We start from the raw sequence: 20,058 nt of genomic DNA on the forward strand, positions 1-20,058 counted from the left end.
AGTTTGGCTGATGCAAAGGTCATTGTGCAGGGTCAAAGGGCAAAATCAGTGGTCCATGTTATTCCCCCAGTGCAGGGATCCACTCCACCCACACAATTTTAAGGAATTAGAAAAAACAGGGCAACTACCAGAAAGTGCAACATATGAAGAAGGCAGCTTTCAGCTCCTTCAGCACGGAGTAGAACATTCAGTTTTGAGTTTTTACTATTGAACTTGAATAGCTTGCACAGTTAAAAAAAAATTAAATATAGAAACCCCAATTCCTAAAGTCCAGGAAGCATGCAGCTGGCTAATGTTAACGAAAGACCTTGACAAGAACATGTAAACTATATTGAATGTCATGCTTGGGGCCTATCTGCCAGCAAGACTGTAGAATTGTTTCATGGAGAATGAATACTGTCCACTGATAGGTGGTAGCTTTCTGCAGCCTTCATCGTTTCACACAGTGCATGGAATCTGCATCTAGGTAGAGAACACACCCTACTTCACTGCTGCTCAAGGTGTTCCCATGAGTCTCTTCTGCTGAGTCCTTACGAAGCTACAAGTCACAAATCCAAGATCCTGCTCCCTGAGGACACGCTGTGTGAGACATAGCACTGTCTTGTTTCTGCCTATCTTGAATGTTCTGTGAAACTTAACCTTAAATACCATCATGGAATAATCACCGAGAGAGAGAAAGAGAGAGAGAGAGAGAGAGAGAGAGAGAGAGAGAGAGAGAGAGAGAGAGAATGAATGTTCACTAAAGGCCTTATATACTAATAAAAGGACAGTGGTGCTTCCAGCATTCTGAAATGCTCTGAAAACCAACTTTTCCAATACTAAATACAACAAAATAACCTTCATAAAATATAACTTTTCTCCATTTACACTTTTTTTTTTAAAAAGGATTAGCATCCTATGCTTTTCAAGCACAGGAATCTGTGAAATATCTCCTAACATGGACAGATTTTTTTTTTAATACATAACTTAGGAGCCTGGAGAGTTTTAACTCAAGTCCAGCCTCTAAACAAGGAATATTCTTGTTTACTTTAAAAATGGAAACAACATACAGTTCCATTATAATTGTTAAAAAGTTAGCTTTACAAACATGGGAATTTTAATTAAAAAAAAATTCTTAACAAAACTATACAGTGTACAAATTACTGTCTACAAGGTAGGCGGTTCGTTAAGACGACCTCATTCTTCTCGGTACTCGCAGCGTCACAGACTCATTCACATACTTTTTTTTTTTAATGGAGCTGCCCACCCGAACATTACCCGATAACTATATTGCTATAATTAAGGTTTTTCCGTGTCTTTATGTACAGTCTCCTTCACTGCCTCTCAGGTTTTATTTTTGTTTGTTTGTTTGTTTGTTTCCCTTAGGCAAGCCTCGACTGCTCACGTCACTCCGGAGAAATACACTTCAGAGGCACTGTGAGTGGTGGGCTACAAAGCAATACATCAAAGGCTGGACAGTGCCATGAGCTGGTGGCTGGAGACACCAACCCCTAGAGATGCCCTTGGGTGACCTTTCACCATCCTGAAGCTCTGCAGTCTTGGGGTAAGGAAGGGGCGTGCAAGACCTGCAAAAGTGGGGCCCTTCGTCAGAATATACTTCCTGGTTAAAAAAAATAAAATAAAATAGAAGGCTAAAAGTGGATTTGAGATTATCTATAGTAGTGCTTTTTAATAAGTTTATCTTTAAGGAAAAGAAGAAAATTTGATCTAGAAAAAGAAGGAACACTTGCCCTAGGCCTCTGTACCCAAGAGGCAGGCGGGGATGCCCACAGTGTGCCATGTACTTAGCTGGAATTGTTCATTCACTGGTGACAAGGAAAGGAGTCTGCTGGAAAGAATACTGTGTCCTGTAGGGTTGTACTCTTCACCAAATAGGTCAGAATACACTAAGAGCTTGGCTGGGAGGATTGGTTATCTGCAGAGCAGGTATCACAGACATAGGGGGTGGGGCTTGGAATCTGTGACCCATCATCCCACTCTGCTTGCTACCCAGTATTTGGGCATCAAACTGAATGGGCTAATCCAATATAATTCTCAGGCCTGTGAGCACTGTTCTAAAGTACTCACTATTCAATGATCTGCTGCTATGCATACACTTGAAAGTTTGTTTTATTAGGCCATGGCCTGGGGGGGGGGAAGAAGGGGGGGGCTGGTGGTGGTGTGTGTCAAGAGAGCTTCTTGACAACCTACTGTGCATCCCTAATTCTAAAAGATCTCCTTGGAGTAATGCATACACGCAATAGGACGAGGTGGGGTGAGGAGAAGACAAAATAAAGTTGGCCTCCAATCACCTCCCAGCCCTTAAGGGAAATTAACCCAAATATATACTTGAAGTACCACCCCTTCAAAAGAAGTCCCATCATTATCAAAGAAGCTTAGTTCATCCACAGGAAAAATTAGATGCTTAAAATTCTATATTTCTCTCTGCTTTAGTTTTTAGTTTACAAGGGCAGGTAAAATAAAAGGATTTACTTACTTTTTTTTTTCCTTAAAAACTGAACTTTGATTTTAATCTATCAGTCCAAATACATTCAATAAGAGCGACCCTCTCTCCAGTCAACCTTCTGGATGTCAAAAACCAAAGACCCAAGTGCACTGCCATCCACTTGAAGTAGTTAAGTCACAGGAACCTCACATCCTGTCATTGAGAAAGTGAAATGGGGCTGGGAAAAAAACAGGGGAGCATTCCCTCCCAAAGGGTGAATGTGTTTGGTAGGAGAAAGCTTATTCCTGTGTGAAACTCAAAAGTGTGAAACAGCCAACATCTGCTATGTGGGCACTTCAAGACATGTCTTTGCCAAATATCAGACAGGCTCACTTTCCACTGTGGATTCAGAACTTTCAGGAAAAACTATCAACAACAACTAAAGTAAGACACGGCTGTTCTTCTAAGTCTGCCTCTAGGAGGCTTCGCTGTGCTTGCTTTTTCTTCCTGCTCTCTTAGCTTGAAAACCAGAAATGAGTTCAGCTTGCACCCCCGGTGGGAAAATAGGGAGAGGGGGAAGCTGTGTAAGTTGAAGTTTGTCACAGTAGGCAGCCCAGGCCCATCTCAGGGTGCAGTGCTTCACAGCTACACTGTAAAGGGTTAAAAATCCTCCCACCCACCCCTGAATATATATATATGTATATTAAAAAAAAATCCCCTGTCCGTCTCTCAGTACACAAAAGGACCTCATCACACTGCAAAAATAGCAGTACCCACTTTGGTCAATTAAAACAAACAAACAAACAAACAAACAAACAAAAAGCATACATTATTTCTTTTTAAATCTGTGTACTTACCTATAATAACCAATACAGCTAAAAGCACTACCTACATAGGCAAAACTTGGTATTGCATAATTCGTATAAATTTGAAACCCCTCCCCCCAAATATTAATTGGAAGATGAAAAACATGAAAGGTTAATAGAAAAAACACCAAAATACTGAAAATATTGCTGGTCGATTACAATTTTTAAGCGGCAACTATACACAGCCATGATATGCTTTATAAATGTGAGATAAAGGTTTAACTGTCTAAAAAATCCATGATGTCACACATTTTTTTTTCGTCTGGAGTACAAAATATTTTGTCATAAAAATGGTAAAGATTTAAAACGATAATAAATGCAGCAAAACAAGTGTAGTGATGTCACTTTTGTGGGTTTTTTTTTTTTTTTTTGTCTTTTGTTTTTTAGATTTCAAGGCAAGGCACGTAATGTGGACATTATATCTTCGTGCAAATTAGGATTACTGGAAAGAGTACTTTTCATTAAAATTTTAAGAGACACAGAGGCAACATGTGTCTGCCCATGCACACTATGGATCTGTCAATACGAGAAATGTGTTGAACAAGGCTAATGTCTGAAAGCACCATGCACGTTTGTTTCCAGCACCCTGGTGGCACTTCTCTGAAGAGCATGATTTCCTACCCTGCACCCTGGCGTTCCCAGCCTCTACACTGGAAGCTTTACCTTGTGACATGGATTTACCTGCCTCTTTGTCTCTACAGTGGAGATTTTATAGAACCATTTGTACACCCTATGGGTTCTTGATGCAACCAGTAATTTTAAATAAATAATTCGACCTCTGAGGAGGCTGCAGCTAAGCCAACCTAAGTGCTGTGTTTTTACTTTTTTTCTTTTTTTTCCTTTTTTTCTTTTTTTTTTTCTTTTTCTTTTTTCTTCAAGCACATGATTTGTCTTGAATTAATGCCTTTTTAAATGCCCTCAAAAACTGAGGGGAAATAAATTCGCTCAAAATTATTTTAAATTCTTTTTAATCCCCTCAATTTAGAGTCCAAGGGCTGAAGGACTTATAATCATGATTCCCCTTAGATATAAATTTATAAATTGCACTTGCCTCTGTTAAGTGTTCCTTTTGTGGGGAAAATATTATATTAATTTTTTTTTACTGTTGCATGCAGAGGTAACCCTTTACCCACATAGAGGCATTTCTTCCATAGAGCCTTTGAGTTCAAACTATTTTTTTGTGGTTTTTTTTTTTTTCTATTTTTCATTTTTTTTTCTTTTTTAAGATTTCAAACTGGGTTACACACTGGAAAAGGCTGGGTTAAGGGCCAAAATTTAATAAATCTGTACGGATAACTAAAGGCTACAGAGATTTTATATATTTTTTTTAACTTTTAGAAATCAGAGTGCTTATAAGCTGGCTGGCTCACGGCTCTGCCCCCAGCCTCTCTGATGCCGCCTCCTAGCCTTCGTTGGTGACATAACCAGGCATAGTGACTCCATGCGTAAACAACGAGAATACTAACCAAGAAAACTAGCTTATCATGCAAATATTAAGGCATCTAGAAAGTCAGTTAAAATATATTGTCATAGAGACAGAACATCTATTTCCCAGCGGGCTTCATGTAACAAAGGCTACGTTGCAGGGGCTGCGGTCTAGCGTCAGCGAGATATCATCGACCCTTCTGTGTCGCTATAGTTTCAACCTTAAGGGAATTAGCAACTGTACGTGCTGCGATGCTGGTCTATATAGTCAGTCTTCTTTCTTCTGTTTCTCTCCTTTTTCTGTTTTGTTCAGTCTTCCTCTTCTCTTTTGTTGAGTGTTTTTCCCCTAAGTTTCTTATACTACTGTTGTGTTTCTTTCCCCTCAGTTGCTTGTCTCGGCTTGAAGGAAAGGCTCTCCAATTATGTTCAAACCATAATTTTGGACATTTGCCGGTAAGATGGGTGTCCTATTTGACACTTGAAAGGGAACCAAGCTAGCCCAGGTACCAGGACTGTTGAGAGGAGAAGGGTAGTAGGGAGGGAAGGCAGGAAAAAAAAAAAGAAAGAAAGAAAGAAAAAAGACAATGTTAAAATCGCCAGCCATATTATAAATATAAATTTTAAATTCTAAATGCATTAAATTACAACTTATATTTTTATGTTTTAAATTAAAATTTTAATAAAATTTGAACATTAATAGCATGCATCAACTTTTTAAAAGTATATATATTGTACACACATATACTACATATGATAATATCTAGATTATACATATATATATCATAACAGATATAATCTATATGATCCCTTGCTTTCATGAAAAGATCTGAGATGCTGAAAAAAACATAAAACAGGATTTATTCACAACTGCTGAATACTACCTGATGAAGGCTATTCTTTTTCAAATATCTGATCCACTTCAGTGTAATAAATACAGTATGATTTGTATTGTTCAAACAAAGAAAAAGAAAAGCAGAAATTTCTCACAACACCAGACTACTGTAGTTTGCTAGATACTTTAATTGTATTTAACATTCTGGGTGTGATGAGTTTATCTGCCTTATTGGGTTATATACATTTAAAATGTAATAAAAAATATATCCTTTTCACTCACATGAGAAAAAATACATTTTCAGGCAGGTCTGTATATGGTATGCAATTTGAAATGCTTCATTATCATTACGTAAGTAAAGAGTTTTACACACATAAATGGTTGTCTATCTTAGACCACATGGAGCTCAGTTGGTCGCATTCTGTGCAAAAGCCCATTGTGGGGTACAGCACAGGGGCTGTCATGTTCTCTGGTGTTTTCTTGCTCTCCTATATATTATTTCCCTTACACAAAACCAAAGCTTTCCTTTCAATTCATTTTTTTCCTCAGGGGCCTAAGCATTCCTGGATTTCACTACCAGGAATGATGGCATATTTGGGGTGCACTGAGGGAGAACTGAAAGAGAAGGGGGGGTGACTTGAGCCAGCAGTGCTGTTTCTCACTAGTCAGCTGTATGTTTGCCTTGGGCTTTAAAAGCAAGTTTGAAAAAAATAATAATTTCTAGTTGCTCCTGGAATACTTTCTCATAATAGTATCATATGGAGAAAAGGAATGCCAGATTTATAGCACCACAAAACACCCTAGCCCAGATATTTTAGGGTGCATCTAATCTGTTGCATTGTTTATAGTGACATTCCACTGGGAGCTAATGTCATATGTATAACTGTATCAGTGAAACATCATATAGACAATTCTGTGCCCAGTGTAGCAATGGCTTGGCATGGCACGTGGTCCATGTTTTAAGTGTGATCTAGTATCCTATACTGTTGAAACAACAGGTGAGACTAAACTATTACTGTAGTTAGCGACCTGGGCATCTCTCTGCTCATATTTGACTCCTGCAAGTACAGAAAGCATCAAGCAATCAACACAAAGAAACAATTTTTGATTTAAACAACCAGATACATAACATTTTTTTTTTACTCTAAAGATACCTCAATACTAAACGTAGCTTATTTCTACATGTCTAAGTACATACTGGTGAGCAAAGCATCAACAGAAAAGAAACTAGTGACCTCTTTTTCCTGTGGTTAGATGACCAGATCAATAGCAGCAAAATCTGACTCTTACTTTGCTAATCGTTTGCATATGGCAGATGTGTTACAAAATTCTGTACAGATGGATCAATGGCTTGAACCCACACTCAGCTATCTTTAAAAAGTGTTGGCCTTGACTACCCATATTTATGAACATATTGCCAACTGAGTATCTCTGAATTTAAAGTTGACATGCTCTGTACCAAGGTTATACAGAAAAATAATACACCAACTTACATGTCTTCCTTTGCTGGTAAATAACCCCAACTCTAAAGACTGTGCATATTTTTACTGAAATCTTTTCTGAGAGACTTGACTGTTTTTCACATATTTCTCTCTTCCTACACACATCTTCAAAATTATTTCTGTAGTTTGTAGCATTGACTGGGAACAATGTTACATAATGCACCAAGAAACTTATTTTCACCTCAACTGTGCTACACTGCACTCTGTACACAGTCCTATTACAGCGTTTATTACTTCATATCAGAATCACCTGTTATCTGTAATTATCTTACTGACTGAAAGGTGAACACCACAGGAAAAAAAATGGCCCAGTCTTATCTATCCTTATGGAATCTGGTCATGGATGAGAATATTTCTTAACAATAGGGCAAATTACAAAATAGCCATCATTAGTTTTAACCTAAAGTAAAAAGTATATGTCAAAAGCAAAAAGTAATTCAACAGATAATTCTTGGCAATAAAACACAGCATCAACAAAAAGCAAGCCACCTTATGAAGTCAACAAAAATTCCCAACTAGATGAGCTTTGTAAAGTCACCTAGAGATTGTATGCTTTGGAGAGAGTGTATTAATGATTGGAAAATAGGGGTGGCACCTAAAAAGGCAAATCTACCAAATGGAGAGAGGATAAGAATGCAGAATAAATGGCTGCTCCTAACGTACAGAGGACCCATGTGGTAGAATGCGTACCAAATTTAATTTAAATGTTTAGTTAAACTTTCTCAATCTCCTGGCCTACGTTACAGCCATACCAACACTGCAGCGTGTAATACGTTTGTTGATACTGTTTACAAATCTGTAGGGTAGAATAAATCTCCAATGTGAACACTATGCAGACCCCATGCCTGAGTTTTACAAGTCTCTTATTACCAATTCATAGGTCAAGCTCAGACCTATAACGAACTTTCGCTAGAGCTTTGACAGCAGTTCGCTTGGGAGGAGGAGGGGGAATCCTGATAAAAGTAACTCAAAGCTATAAAATAATGTTAAAAGTTAAACCAAACTAAGTCACTTAATTAAAAAACGCAACACCTAAATTCTTATAGTTCATAACTGGGAAAGCATAAGCACCACCATGCTGTGACTCCATCATACAAATAAATGTTAGCATCTACACATTTACACATGCAAATCGGGTATGTATAAGAATATGACTTGGTCTTCATTCATTGTAGAGGAAAAGTTATATGAATCATTGTATGTTCAATTAAAAAAATCTATACTTTGACTAGTAAGAGTTTTACAATATAACTGAAAAGATGCCCAAAACTAAGACAGCAATATGTATCTTCAAGCTTATGTTTACTTTGCTATCATTAGATTATCTTTCTTTTTTTCTTTCTTTCTTTCTTTTTGTTTTTTGTTTGTTTGTTCGTTTTGTTTTTTGAGACAGAGTCTCTCTGTGTAGCCTTGGCTGTCCTAGACTCGCTGTGTAGACCAGGCTGGCCTCAAACTCACAGTGACCTGCCTGACTCTGCCTCTCAAGGGCTTGGATTAAAGTCGTGCGCCACCATGCCCGGCCCTATCATTAGATTTTCAATGTCAAATATCCTTCAGAGAAACTAAAGATTAATCTTACTAAAACTTGATAACATGTATCTAGGAAACATTTGCTACCCATCACCACTAAAAATAAAAGTAGTCAGAAAACAATACACGTATGGGAAATCAGGATCAAAAGTTCAAAATACTTGGCATTCTGATGACATATATGAAGTGTTATCATATACAAAACACACAACAGCTAAAAGCTAAATTAACATTTCAGAAACAAAATGGTGGCTATCTTGGAAAATATATTCACTTTACTGTGACCAACTGTGTAAACTGATTATCACCAACAGGAAAGGCATAAGCCAGTTCCGTTGACTTAGGAGATAGTCAGGGGTTCATTTTACATTGGAGTTCCATCTTTGTTGAAGAAATTTATCAAATAATTTAAGGGACAGTTTCTGGATAACAGGGAAGACACTGAATTAGAGATTATTCAGAATTCTGAATGACTCGATTCATGGAATTAGCCCAAAGGGAGATATTTCTAGATGATAACCATGCTGGCGAACACAAGGCGCCATCTTTGGTGTTTTATCTATGAATTCCTGAAACGGCCATTAGTATCCCCTCTCATGGGTAAAGAAACTAAGGCCAATCTCACCCATGTAGCCCTCAGATTTTTAACTCTTCTGTCTGTGTCCCATGGCCATTTCACTATGCCACACTGCCTTCTAGAAAAGTCACGGGTTGATCCAACCTTGGAAAGAACAACATTTGGAGTAGAATTTTCTTAAGGCAAATGTATTTGCTTCAGGAGACAATGAATTTGCCATATGCTACACAAACTATGCCCTAATCTACATTGACCTTTAAAGGGACTAGTGAGTACACTGAGAGAGTAAGTGGTTTGTCAGAGGTAACAACCTCAGATTCTTTAGATCTGTCTTCTTGGAAAGCAAAAATAGTTCCAAGGTAACACTACAGTGAAAGTTATGAGGGAAAGGGGTTCGAAACTCTTAAGAAACTTGATTGCTAAGTAACAGAGCACAAAGGTTTGTTAGATTTTATACATAGTCCAACCATATTTTTAAAACGCACTCTACCTATACTTCTCAATCTAGATAAACTGTGGTTGTTCTACTACAGGAGTAGATTCTTTATTTTTCAATGAAAGAAAAAAAAATTGGAGTGCGTGCCAAAACAACATCTGTTGGTCATTAAAAAAAATTATTCATACTGTGACAGTGCCTTCAAGGCCAAAAGTGATTGGTTCCTTGGCTTTTAACACAATAACCAACCAGAACTACAGGGTGTCAAATAAACACAGATGAAGTCATTAAGTTGAACAGGAAGCAAAGTAAAAAAAAAAAAAAAAACTTCACCTATTAGGATTAGGTCACTAAAACAGTGAGAGGTATTTGAAGAATGGCTCAATCCATGTATTACTAATTGGTGTTCCTTTCATAATGAATTAGGCATTCCACCTGTTAGGTCATATAATGTCAACATCCTAATTATACTAATACTTTCCAGGGGAATCATACTATTGGTCATTTAGATTAACAAACTGCATTTCCTTCAAAGATTATAGGTATTTTTTTTAACAAACTTAAAATCCTAAGAAACAGAGCACAAAGATTTGGCCGATTTATACAAAGTCCAAATGTACCAGTAGCCCTATGGTTAACTATGCAAACACACAAGGGCATAGGAAGCATGAAGACCATATAAAATGATAATTCAGAAAATTTGCCTTCAATTCTTTTGTAGCAGTTTCAGGTGTTACTTGTTATTCTTTTGGTCAAACAACAATTTGACAAATTACCAGCATGATGGTTTTAAATCTCTTCAAACATATACAGGAAAGTATTTTCTCTACTGAAGCAAAAAACATGTCTGGAAGAATTAGGCATAGGTATGTTAGTTCAGTCTAGATATACGATGCTGCATATCAACTACCTGCTTGCTTTCATAAAACACGAAGGCTGTACACTGTCTTGTGAAAAAAAAAAACCTCACTCACGTCAGTGGACAGAATAAATGAGAAACTCCAAGTTGAAGCTATTAATACGTTAGAAGAAAGAATGTGGCATCTAATCAATATCACTTACACAGTATGAGTAATTTGCCAGGCATTGGTCTATGTGACTGACCTACCTTACCTGTTTTGGACCTAAAAATAAACATTCACGCTTAGTTTGTGGAGGAGGACACTGGAGCTTGAAGTCTTGCCCAACAGTACACTAGAATTAGGCTGCAGAAGCCTGGGTCTCAGACACAGTAGGGCAGTCCATGGCTCTGCTTTCTTACCCATACTCTTTGCTTCAGCCCTCTCGGTGGAAAAAAAATTAATTTTTTTATTCCTATATTTCCACTGCAGGTAAATTACATAAGATATCCAATGGCTTATGATTGACACTTAGATGCACTAGAACTCCTGAACAATTCCTGAGTCCAACTTATTTATCCAACAGTAGTTGCTTTTCAGCCAAAAATAAGGTGTGCCTTTGTCTTATGTACATACAGAGATGGGTGTGTGACAGTCATTTGCTTTTGAGCCCCTTTTAAATGAGGCCAGACTGAGAGTGAAATACACTATAAGCTTTATAAAGGTCCTGGGTTTCTTTGATTTATTTTTCCCATTCTTAACAATCATTATCGCTATTGGAGTGGTCCGATTTGCATGTAAGATGATTTCTAATTATTATCACTATTTGTAATAGTCTGCATCAGAAAGCTCCCTGGCTAGCTCTTACCTGCTCTGCAAAGGACCCCTGTGTGCTCTCTGGGAAACGCCAAATATCATAAACTGCAGGTGGCTCATGGAATGAATCTAACTGCAAACAACAGCACTTCCCAGTAATGAAAGAGAAACGTATTCATTTCTTAACTAAGTATGTAAATAGCCTTCTTTATGGTGCCAATCCTTGGGGAGCCACACGTTTGAAAGTAACATCAACCAGTAGGCTGTTAAACCTCCCTCACTGGTTTGTAGTCAGTTGTCTCAAATTGCTTTGCTTCTGGGTTTGCTGGATTAATGGTTCACTTCAAGGCCAGGCATGGTGGCGCACACCTTTAATCCCAGGCACTCGGGAAGCAGAGGCAGGCGGATCACTGTGAGTTTGAGGCCAGCCTGGTCTACAAAGCGAGTCCAGGACAGCCAAGGCTAACACAGAGAGACCCTGTCTCATAAAAAAAAAAAAAAAAAAAAAAAAAAAAGGAGTTCACTTCAGCATGCACATGTGACAGTGTTTCCCAAGTTTAAAGATGGCACCCACCAGGAAAGTAGTTAAGGCAGAGAGGAGCACAAGCAGTAGTGACTCCATAGGGCACACTGCAGCTACACCAGTGGACGAGACCGTTGCTACGCTCTGCTCCTTACCTACAGAAGCGTCCACTCATGACCCCAGAAGGCCCTTCCACAAGAGGACCCACACAAAAGTCACAAAAACTTGCTTGCTTTCAACACCTAAATGTAAACAGGATTTTAAAAAAAAGTCTTCCCTTCAATTAGCCAAATTAAGCATGTTTAAAAAAAACAAAAACAAAACTTGATTTGATCTTGCTCATATTTTAGAGCCAAAAAAAAAAAACATGTGATAGAAAGTTTATTAAGGTGACTAATTACAAACTGGTTACAGGGTGAACACTTAAATATATAAACGTATGAAGCGGTGAGATGTTTTTGCCAATTAAAAACATATAGAGTTAGAGGCTAACTGTAGCCATTTGCATCCTCCAGCTGACCATGCTGCAGGGAAGCCCATATGTTGATTTCCAGTATTTATCTAGTCTGTACACTCCTCTCCACCCCTGGGCTCCTTTTCAATGCTATTGTTAGGAGGGTTACTGCCCCTCTTATTTGCATAAGTGATTCTTCAACTGCAGACATTTCCCTACAAAAATGGTACTCCAGAATAGTGCCTTTCACAGAGAGGCTCACCAAAGGCATACTAAACGAGAGAGAAATGTGGCAGGAGTCTCTTTCACAAATTATTTTTATTTAAAAGCGAACCCCAGCAGTGTTTGTACAGTTTCAGCTCTGAAAGAGAGGACTTGTTTATATCAGAATTCTGAAGAGTAAGACAGAGCTAAGAGTTGGATTTATGACGTTGGGCCTTTTACTGTGTTCACATGTGCAGAGAACTCCTAAAGGAAAGTGAGGGAGGGAGAGAAGGCTGCCTTTCTGCAGTTTCCGATACATGGCAAGTACATATAATTATGATTATTCGCTGTGTTGAAATTCAACAGGCCTTTGCTTTTCCTTCTATAACATTACATTTCCTATAAAAAATATTCATTTCTAGCTCTATTGTTTAAATACGACCTGGTTCACAGTACACCGAGTTCCAGCTCTGAGGTCACAACAGTAAAGTAATGGTGTGTGGGCCCTGACAGAGCTGACCTCCTCAGCGCCCAATGTGCATATTTATACGGTGCTTTGCATAAACCGTCTTCAAACAAGGTCAGCATTTAGCACACTTCCTTTAGCAGCAAAGGGTTAATCAGTAAGGTTTGCATTTGAGAATGTTCTGAATCCTGCTCCTCCCTCTCGGGCTTGGCTGCCAAAAACCATCTGACAGGAAACGGAAGATTAAGTTTGTCCTACCTAGGCGAACAAAGAGTGCTCTGAACAGACCACCGCTTTACTGCAGAGCAGGAACTTTTCTAATCCCGCTGGAATCTGCAGTGCTGCTCTGAAAAATACCATGGAGAAAGTTGTTCTCTTTCCTCTAACATTTTGTCCCTGGATCATCTCGTTTTGGTCACACTGCCCATCCAGAAAGGTTGACGGGAAGCTCCAGACATAATCATGTGGAAAATGGACATTATTGATTCCTATGGCCCATTGTTTCCCCGTGCTAAGTCCCTCAAGTTCAAGTTCAATCTGGAATTACATCATGTCTGGTTTCTCCTGGTTACCAGACGGCTTGAGACGTGACAACAGCTACAAAAAAAAAAAAAAAAAAACAGCCTTCTTCACGCTTCGGCTCCCCTATCGATTCAAACGTAAACTTTTTTTCTTTCTCTCAAGTATGCTTCAAGTATGGAGCATGGTTAATTTAGAGATTAAGTTCCAAATTAGATTATCTAATGGCATCTTAATGGATTGCTGACCCATTTCCTGTGGGATGGCAGCAAGCAAGTCTGGCTGGAATACAATTAATTTCTTAGGAAGTGTTCTGAAGAGTTTGTGGAGATAAAAAGGAAAACGTCCAGTTGGACAAATCTTTCCTTACAAATCGAGAAAGGGAGGTGAAAAACTACAAGCTCTCAATAGCCAGATCAGAGACACCGTGTGTTTGTGAAAACCATTTCAGATCATTTTAATAAAATGCTAACGACTTTAGTTTTGATTTCCTGACAGGTGCAAGTAATACTGATGAGAAAAGAAAGTCAGGGCTTTCAGGAGATTTCTAACCGCAAAGAGAAGAAGCAGCTAGCTGCCCTGTTACCGGACACTGCTCCCACGTCTCTGCCTTGAACTAAGCATGTGCCTATGCATCTATCTTCTCAGCATTTCTGTTAGTCCCAGAGTGGTGCTAGGGATCCGGAATGGTGTATAAAAATTCGAACAGTCTGAAAACACTCTAGAGCCAACAGCTGAAAAGAAGACTCAGCGACGGGAATCCAGCCCCCCTCAGGAACTGCAGGAACAGCTCAGCTGCTGAACTGCAGTTCTGTGTCAAGATAAGAAATCCCAAGCAGGAAATGCTAACCTAGGAGATGTGCAGGAATAGTCAGAGTGTGATACTGAAATAAAAATTAACTTAATTCTATTTAAAGATGGGACTGGACATGTGCCTCTATCACGCACATGCCATGCATCGGTATGTATAAGCGTACATCTGTGAATACATATAGTTTGCAACCTATTAAAAATTATCCTTGTTTTTCTTTTACAGTCTTTGGTAAAGAACGTACATTTTGTAAAGAAAACAGTGTGAGCATGGAGGGAACTGGTAAACAGGGTTTCACAATGACAAACTGAGCATGAAATGCTCACACTTGCCCCTTCCTTTTGCCCTCCTTCTCCTAACCAGCCAGATCCAAATAACCTTTACTGGCTGCTAAACTTCTCTTGGGAAATCAAGCAACTCTCTGGAATTGCAGTAATAAACGACAATTTCTTACAAAAACATGTGTAAAGTAATGACAGGATGAAGTATTCGACTCCTAGAAAGGAACGGGAACACATGTAACGTGGAAAAAAAATCGCTGATAAAAGTCTCTTTGGTGCCATTCAGTTATGGCAGAAGCAGAAACAAAATAAAAAAAAAATCCTTCCAATTATTTCAGTAAAATCTTCATTTCTTCATTATTTCAGGGGCTGAGCAAATGGTTTGTGTAAACATATCCTTCAGTAACACACTCGTGTTTACTTTAGCCATCTGAAGGCTTCTTCTATGTTTATATATAAGCCATTGGACACCTACAACCACTCACTTGTGGCTTTGTGTTTTCTTAAAGGGTGAAGGGCAAATGAAACAATAAATCGAGTTTCTCCTTTGCATAAAGTACCCATGCAACGTTTTAAAATAACGTACGCTTATATTATTCTTAGACTGTCCTGCAGCTTTCTTTTTCATTTGATTATACTGGTCCTTCATATTTGAAAGTTCAAGGAAGAGTCTGGCTAGGGCCTCAAGAAAGCAAGTCAGTTAGCGAGTAACTTTTCTATGTGTTTACACCCACACAAGGCACTTGCACAAAAACAACAGAACTTGTGTGAGGAGGATGACAAAGAACAAACACAGCAGTACCCAACTTGGGCAACCCATCACCAAGAAGGTGAATACACCAATGCAAGGGAAGTGAGACCTTCAGCATTGTGTTCTGTATCAACTCTAGCAAGTGAGCATTTGCTGAGGAAGGACATTTCACTTTATCTAGGTAAGCCCTTAGCATGTGAGTGTATACATGTAAGAGAGAGAGAGAGAGAGAGAGAGAGAGAGAGAGAGAGAGAGAGAGAGAGAGGAACAAAATGCTAAGTTGAAGAAAAAAAAACAATAACAAAAGAACTTCAGGATTTTAACCTAGAAGGTCCTTGGAAACTTGGCCTCACAGTTTCTGTTGCTGCCCAAGGGAGTTTCTGAGCTGGGGTGGGATGTGACAAGCAAATCTCTAGCTCACACAGGATGTACATAGCTCCCTGCCATTTTCAGCCCTCCAAAGAAGCTGCATCTGACACGGAAGCAAATCAAGAGGGCAACTGTTCCAAGCAGGAGAGAAAGCAAGTGAGGACAAACAAAGTGGCAACACACACAACAAAAGAAAGCAAATCCGAACACTTGCTTTGCTGTGGCCTTTCTATCTACAGCAGTGGTTCTCAACTTTCCTAATACTGTGAGCCTTTCACACAGTGCCTAATGTTGCTGTGACCCCCAACGATAAAATTATTTTCATTGCTATTTCATAACTGTAATTTTGCTACTGTTATGAATCATAGATATCTGATATATAGGATATTTGATGTGTAACCCCCAAAAGTGGCCACAACCCACAGGTTGAGAACCGCTGATCTACAGTCTCCATGACTGCCTTTGTGTATAAACATAGTTGTACGTACACATACATGTGGATATCTGTTTGTGTAGCAACAAAAATCAAAGAAATAGGGGTTATCAACTTGAGAGTGGGAGAACATGGGGTATTGGAAAGTGGGTAGCTGAGAGGGGCTGAAGAGAGAAAAGAGGAAAAAATGATCTGGTTTTATTTTAATTAAAAAAAACATAGCAAACAACACTCCCACCCAACAAACAAACAAACAAACAAACAAAAAACAAAAAAACAAAAAACAAGCAGCTTCCAAATTGAAAAAAATTACAGAGACAGTTTGCTGCCTGAACAGTCACCTATAACTCTCTATAACGTTGGAGCATCATCTTCAGCCTTCTAGCCCAATATATCTGACAGACATATTTATGAGGCAGGAACTATTGAGGCTTTGTTTACCCTGTCTTTTATTCCTTCTCAAGTCTCTGATAGGGTTGAAGACCAAACAGGTTAGTTTCACAATTAAGCTTAGTTATTTAGGGGTTAAGATGTTTTTAGGTCTAGATAGATGTTTTAAGTTGATAGAGATGAGATATGACAGATATTGATTCAGAATTTTAGACTCACCAAGATAGGATGTTATCTTTCAAGGCTGCCAAATACAAATAGCCAAAACACTATGAATGTAACATCAATACAATTCCTGATTGTTTCGTGGTTCTTCTTGCTCTATGTAGTTTATTTTATATATGTATAATAATATAAAGTATATGCAAAAATATTAACTAAAAAACCCACAAGATATTTATAAAACAATGACATTGCTTTGAATAAATAGAAATATAAACTGAAAAAAAAAAAAAGCAAGAACCACAAGAAGCATGGCCTGTGGTGTGTTCCCTATCTACCACGTCAAAGCTCATTGAAGCCTCCGGCTGAACAAACCTATCTTCCTTAGTATTGTCAAACTACTGAGATGACTCCACAGCTTTAGCTGTCCTGCTCTCTCTTGAAAGGGACAGTAGTACAGACAGAACTTTCCTTTTCAGTATTCTATCTAGAAACAAAAATCCACGAAGTATTAAAAAACAACTTCAGGGCAACATTGATAAATCATGTGTTAGACCACAAGCTCAAGAGCCTTGCTTGCCTTGGTCTCCCTGGTGCTAGGTCCAAAAACTTGCTCCACATGCCCTGCAGCTGTGTCCATTTTTGATAATGGTAGAAAAGCAAAGCACATCGCTGTCTCATCTAAGCATGTTTATTCTGAACTGTGACACAGATTTAAAGATCTGTGACTGTCACAATACTTAGGACAGACGCCCCCCCCACACACACACCTGCACACCACCCCTGCCTGCCATCACTGGTTCCAACTCAGTGAATCCCCGCAGAATGTATAGATATTGCTGAAACACCCATGCTGTGCCTCTTTGAGTCATGACAAGGAGAAGAGATACAACCCAAAGATAACTTCAAGGCTTTATTGGTCAGTCATGCCATCTCATATGCTTATCCACTAATCTGAAGAAAGATTGGTACCCTCAGAGAAAGGGAAGCATGAAATCAATAAATTCAGTTAGTCCCCCCTCCCTGACTCACTAGGATCTGAGCCTGGTTGCCACATCAATTTTCTTGGCATGAAAGGAAGCTTCAAGATGAACAATGTGTCCCCAAGCACTAATATTGTGGTCATTTCTCCCCATGTGTGTGTTACCTTTGCTTTGGGGGCACACCAAGTTCTGATTCCAGAACTCCTCAGACCTAGTTCAAGTTGTTTTATAAATTACCAAAATTTACATCATTTTGGTTTTAATGTGCTTCATAGACACTATCCTAGTCTAGACTAAGTAAAGGCCTACCTGTAGTCTACCTATTACAAAGTTTTGACAGTGGAGTCATGTTTAAAAACATGAGTAGCTTCCATCTAATTTACCGTCCTTGTGAACATAGGCCATTCTGCTGATAGGCAAAGCATGGAGGATAGGATTGTTACTTAATAAACTAATGAAAACATCATGTTATCAAATCTAATTAAATTAACTTTAAACAGCTTACTAATTCAGTCGCTTAAGCCACTTTCATTCATTTTAATTAAGCACCATTAATCACTGAGACTATTTAAATAAGATACTTCCAGTAAGTTTATCTTGTGCTTGTAAGTATATATTATATAGGTTTTTGCTACTAATATAAGCTTCTTGGGGAAGAAGATTAGATTTTTTAAAAAAAGATGATATTACTACCAATATTTAACAGAAAAGTCATATTGTAATAACTTAAGTGTTAAATTAATTAAATGTCATGGAACTTTAAAAAGCTGAGTGCAGGGCTGGGGATGGCTGAGCAGTTAAGAGCACTTGTTGCTCTCATTGAGGACTCGGGTTCAATTCCCAGCCTCCACCTGGTGTCTCATCACCATCCTTAACTCTAACTCCAGAGAACCAAATGCCCTCGTGTGACCCTTGAGGCACGCAACATGCATGGGATGCTCACAATACATGCAGGCAAAACACTCACATGTAAAATGAATAAATTTATTTTTCTAATTAAAACAAACAAACAAACAAAAAAACCCAAAAACAAAACCAAAACAAAATCCAGGTTGCCTTCTTAGCTTTTATCCAAGTAAAGGAAGACATTTGGTTACTTGAGCGCACAGCAAGACCCATCACCCACTGTTGACAAACATCTCTTTTATAACCAACATCTCAGCACCTGGCTTCATGCAGATACTAATGACTTCAATGATTACAATCAGGGCAAGGAAAAAAACCATGTTGGCTCTACTGTCAGCAAACTCAAGGATTACCTTACTCCCCTTTTTTCACCTTTATATTTTAATATATATCATAGCATAAATTATTTATTTGACACAAACTGCTTGGAAAAGATAACAACTACCTTATATGTATTTTTTTAAAAACCAAAACATAAGATAATATCAGAACTATTTTCAAATAAATTTCTTAGCCAACCTAATAAAGTCAATTACATCACTTTGCAAACACATTAAAACCACTTAAACAAAATTTCTTCTTTAACTGCACAGTCCACTCCGAAGCTCACCGGTGCTCTGAACAACAGCTAAACTGACTGACATGAAATTTTTCTTCTAGTCTTTTCCCACTGAAACATGAATAAATGATCCTAAAAAGGCTTAGCATTAGCAGGAGAGGAAAGAGTTGAAATGAGAAAATACATATAATGTAAAAAAATAAAAATAAAAAAAACCAACAACAAACAAACCAATGTTTTGTCCTTAGGTAGCAGAAATATCTTGCCTAAAGCTATGACTTCATTTTCAGGTCCTTAAATCTAAATGTCATATTATAATCCTCCGATTTCCACCAAAATGTTATAAATTGTCCCAAACATTTGACAGTATTGAGAAATTCCAATGACCAGTTAACATATGCCAGTCCTAGAGTGATCTGATTCTGCATTAAACAGGAATTAATGAGAGGGGTTGGGGTAGAGGGGTGGCATAGCCAAACAACTAAACCTTTATCATAGTTTCTGAACAACTAATTAAAAACAAACACTCTAGGTCATGTACTTTTTAAGTGTAAGTGCAGGTTTGGAAATAATTAAAATGTTACCTTTGCCAAGTAATTCCCAATGTATCCTCACTGGTACTGGGGTATAAATGCCTGCCGTTTTGATTCATGGTCCAGTCACAAATCCTCAGCTGTCAATTGAAACCTAGCAGTCAGATATGGATCGAGCAGTACTGCAGTTTTTAGTATTTAAATGAACACATGCAAACTAGAACTGAACATGGCATTACTCTTACTTTCCCAAGAGGCAACGTAAAAAAAAACAAAAAAAAAAAACAAATTAAACGAAACAAAACAAACAAAACAAAACAAAAATCTTACTCTATAAAGCAAAATTTGCAGACTTTCCCTTAGAAAAAAAGTTATTGCAATATGCTTCTCCATTAATTAAAGCATACAGAGAAACAAGTGCTTAGAACGTAACAATTAGCCAGTATTAGAGGAGAAATTGAGCTGA

The 20,058-nt window shown here is 38.2% G+C and overlaps 1 protein-coding gene across 8 annotated transcripts in view; it reads right to left on the reverse strand.

The window, feature by feature from the left end:
* The window catches only part of NFIB (nuclear factor I B), a 217,570-nt gene that overhangs the window by 1,454 nt on the left and 196,058 nt on the right, over nt 1-20,058 (reverse strand). For 5 of the 8 annotated variants that reach the window (XM_084796647.1, XM_084796646.1, XM_084796648.1 and 2 more), the window contains 2 exons: nt 19,644-19,732; nt 1-5,228 (listed from right to left, as the gene is read on the reverse strand). The exon at nt 1-5,228 is cut by the window's left edge and continues 1,454 nt beyond it. In XM_084796647.1, the coding sequence (XP_084652773.1) occupies nt 5,099-5,228; nt 19,644-19,732 (219 nt within the window). In that variant the 3' untranslated portion in view covers nt 1-5,098. The remainder of the gene's footprint in view (nt 5,229-19,643; nt 19,733-20,058) is intronic. The other 3 variants (XM_084796649.1, XM_084796650.1, XM_084796652.1) reach the window with 1 other exon arrangement.

This window comes from Acomys minous, assembly GCF_964271855.1.
Source record: "Acomys minous genome assembly, chromosome: 1".
In the NCBI taxonomy this organism is placed as follows: domain Eukaryota; kingdom Metazoa; phylum Chordata; class Mammalia; order Rodentia; family Muridae; genus Acomys; species Acomys minous.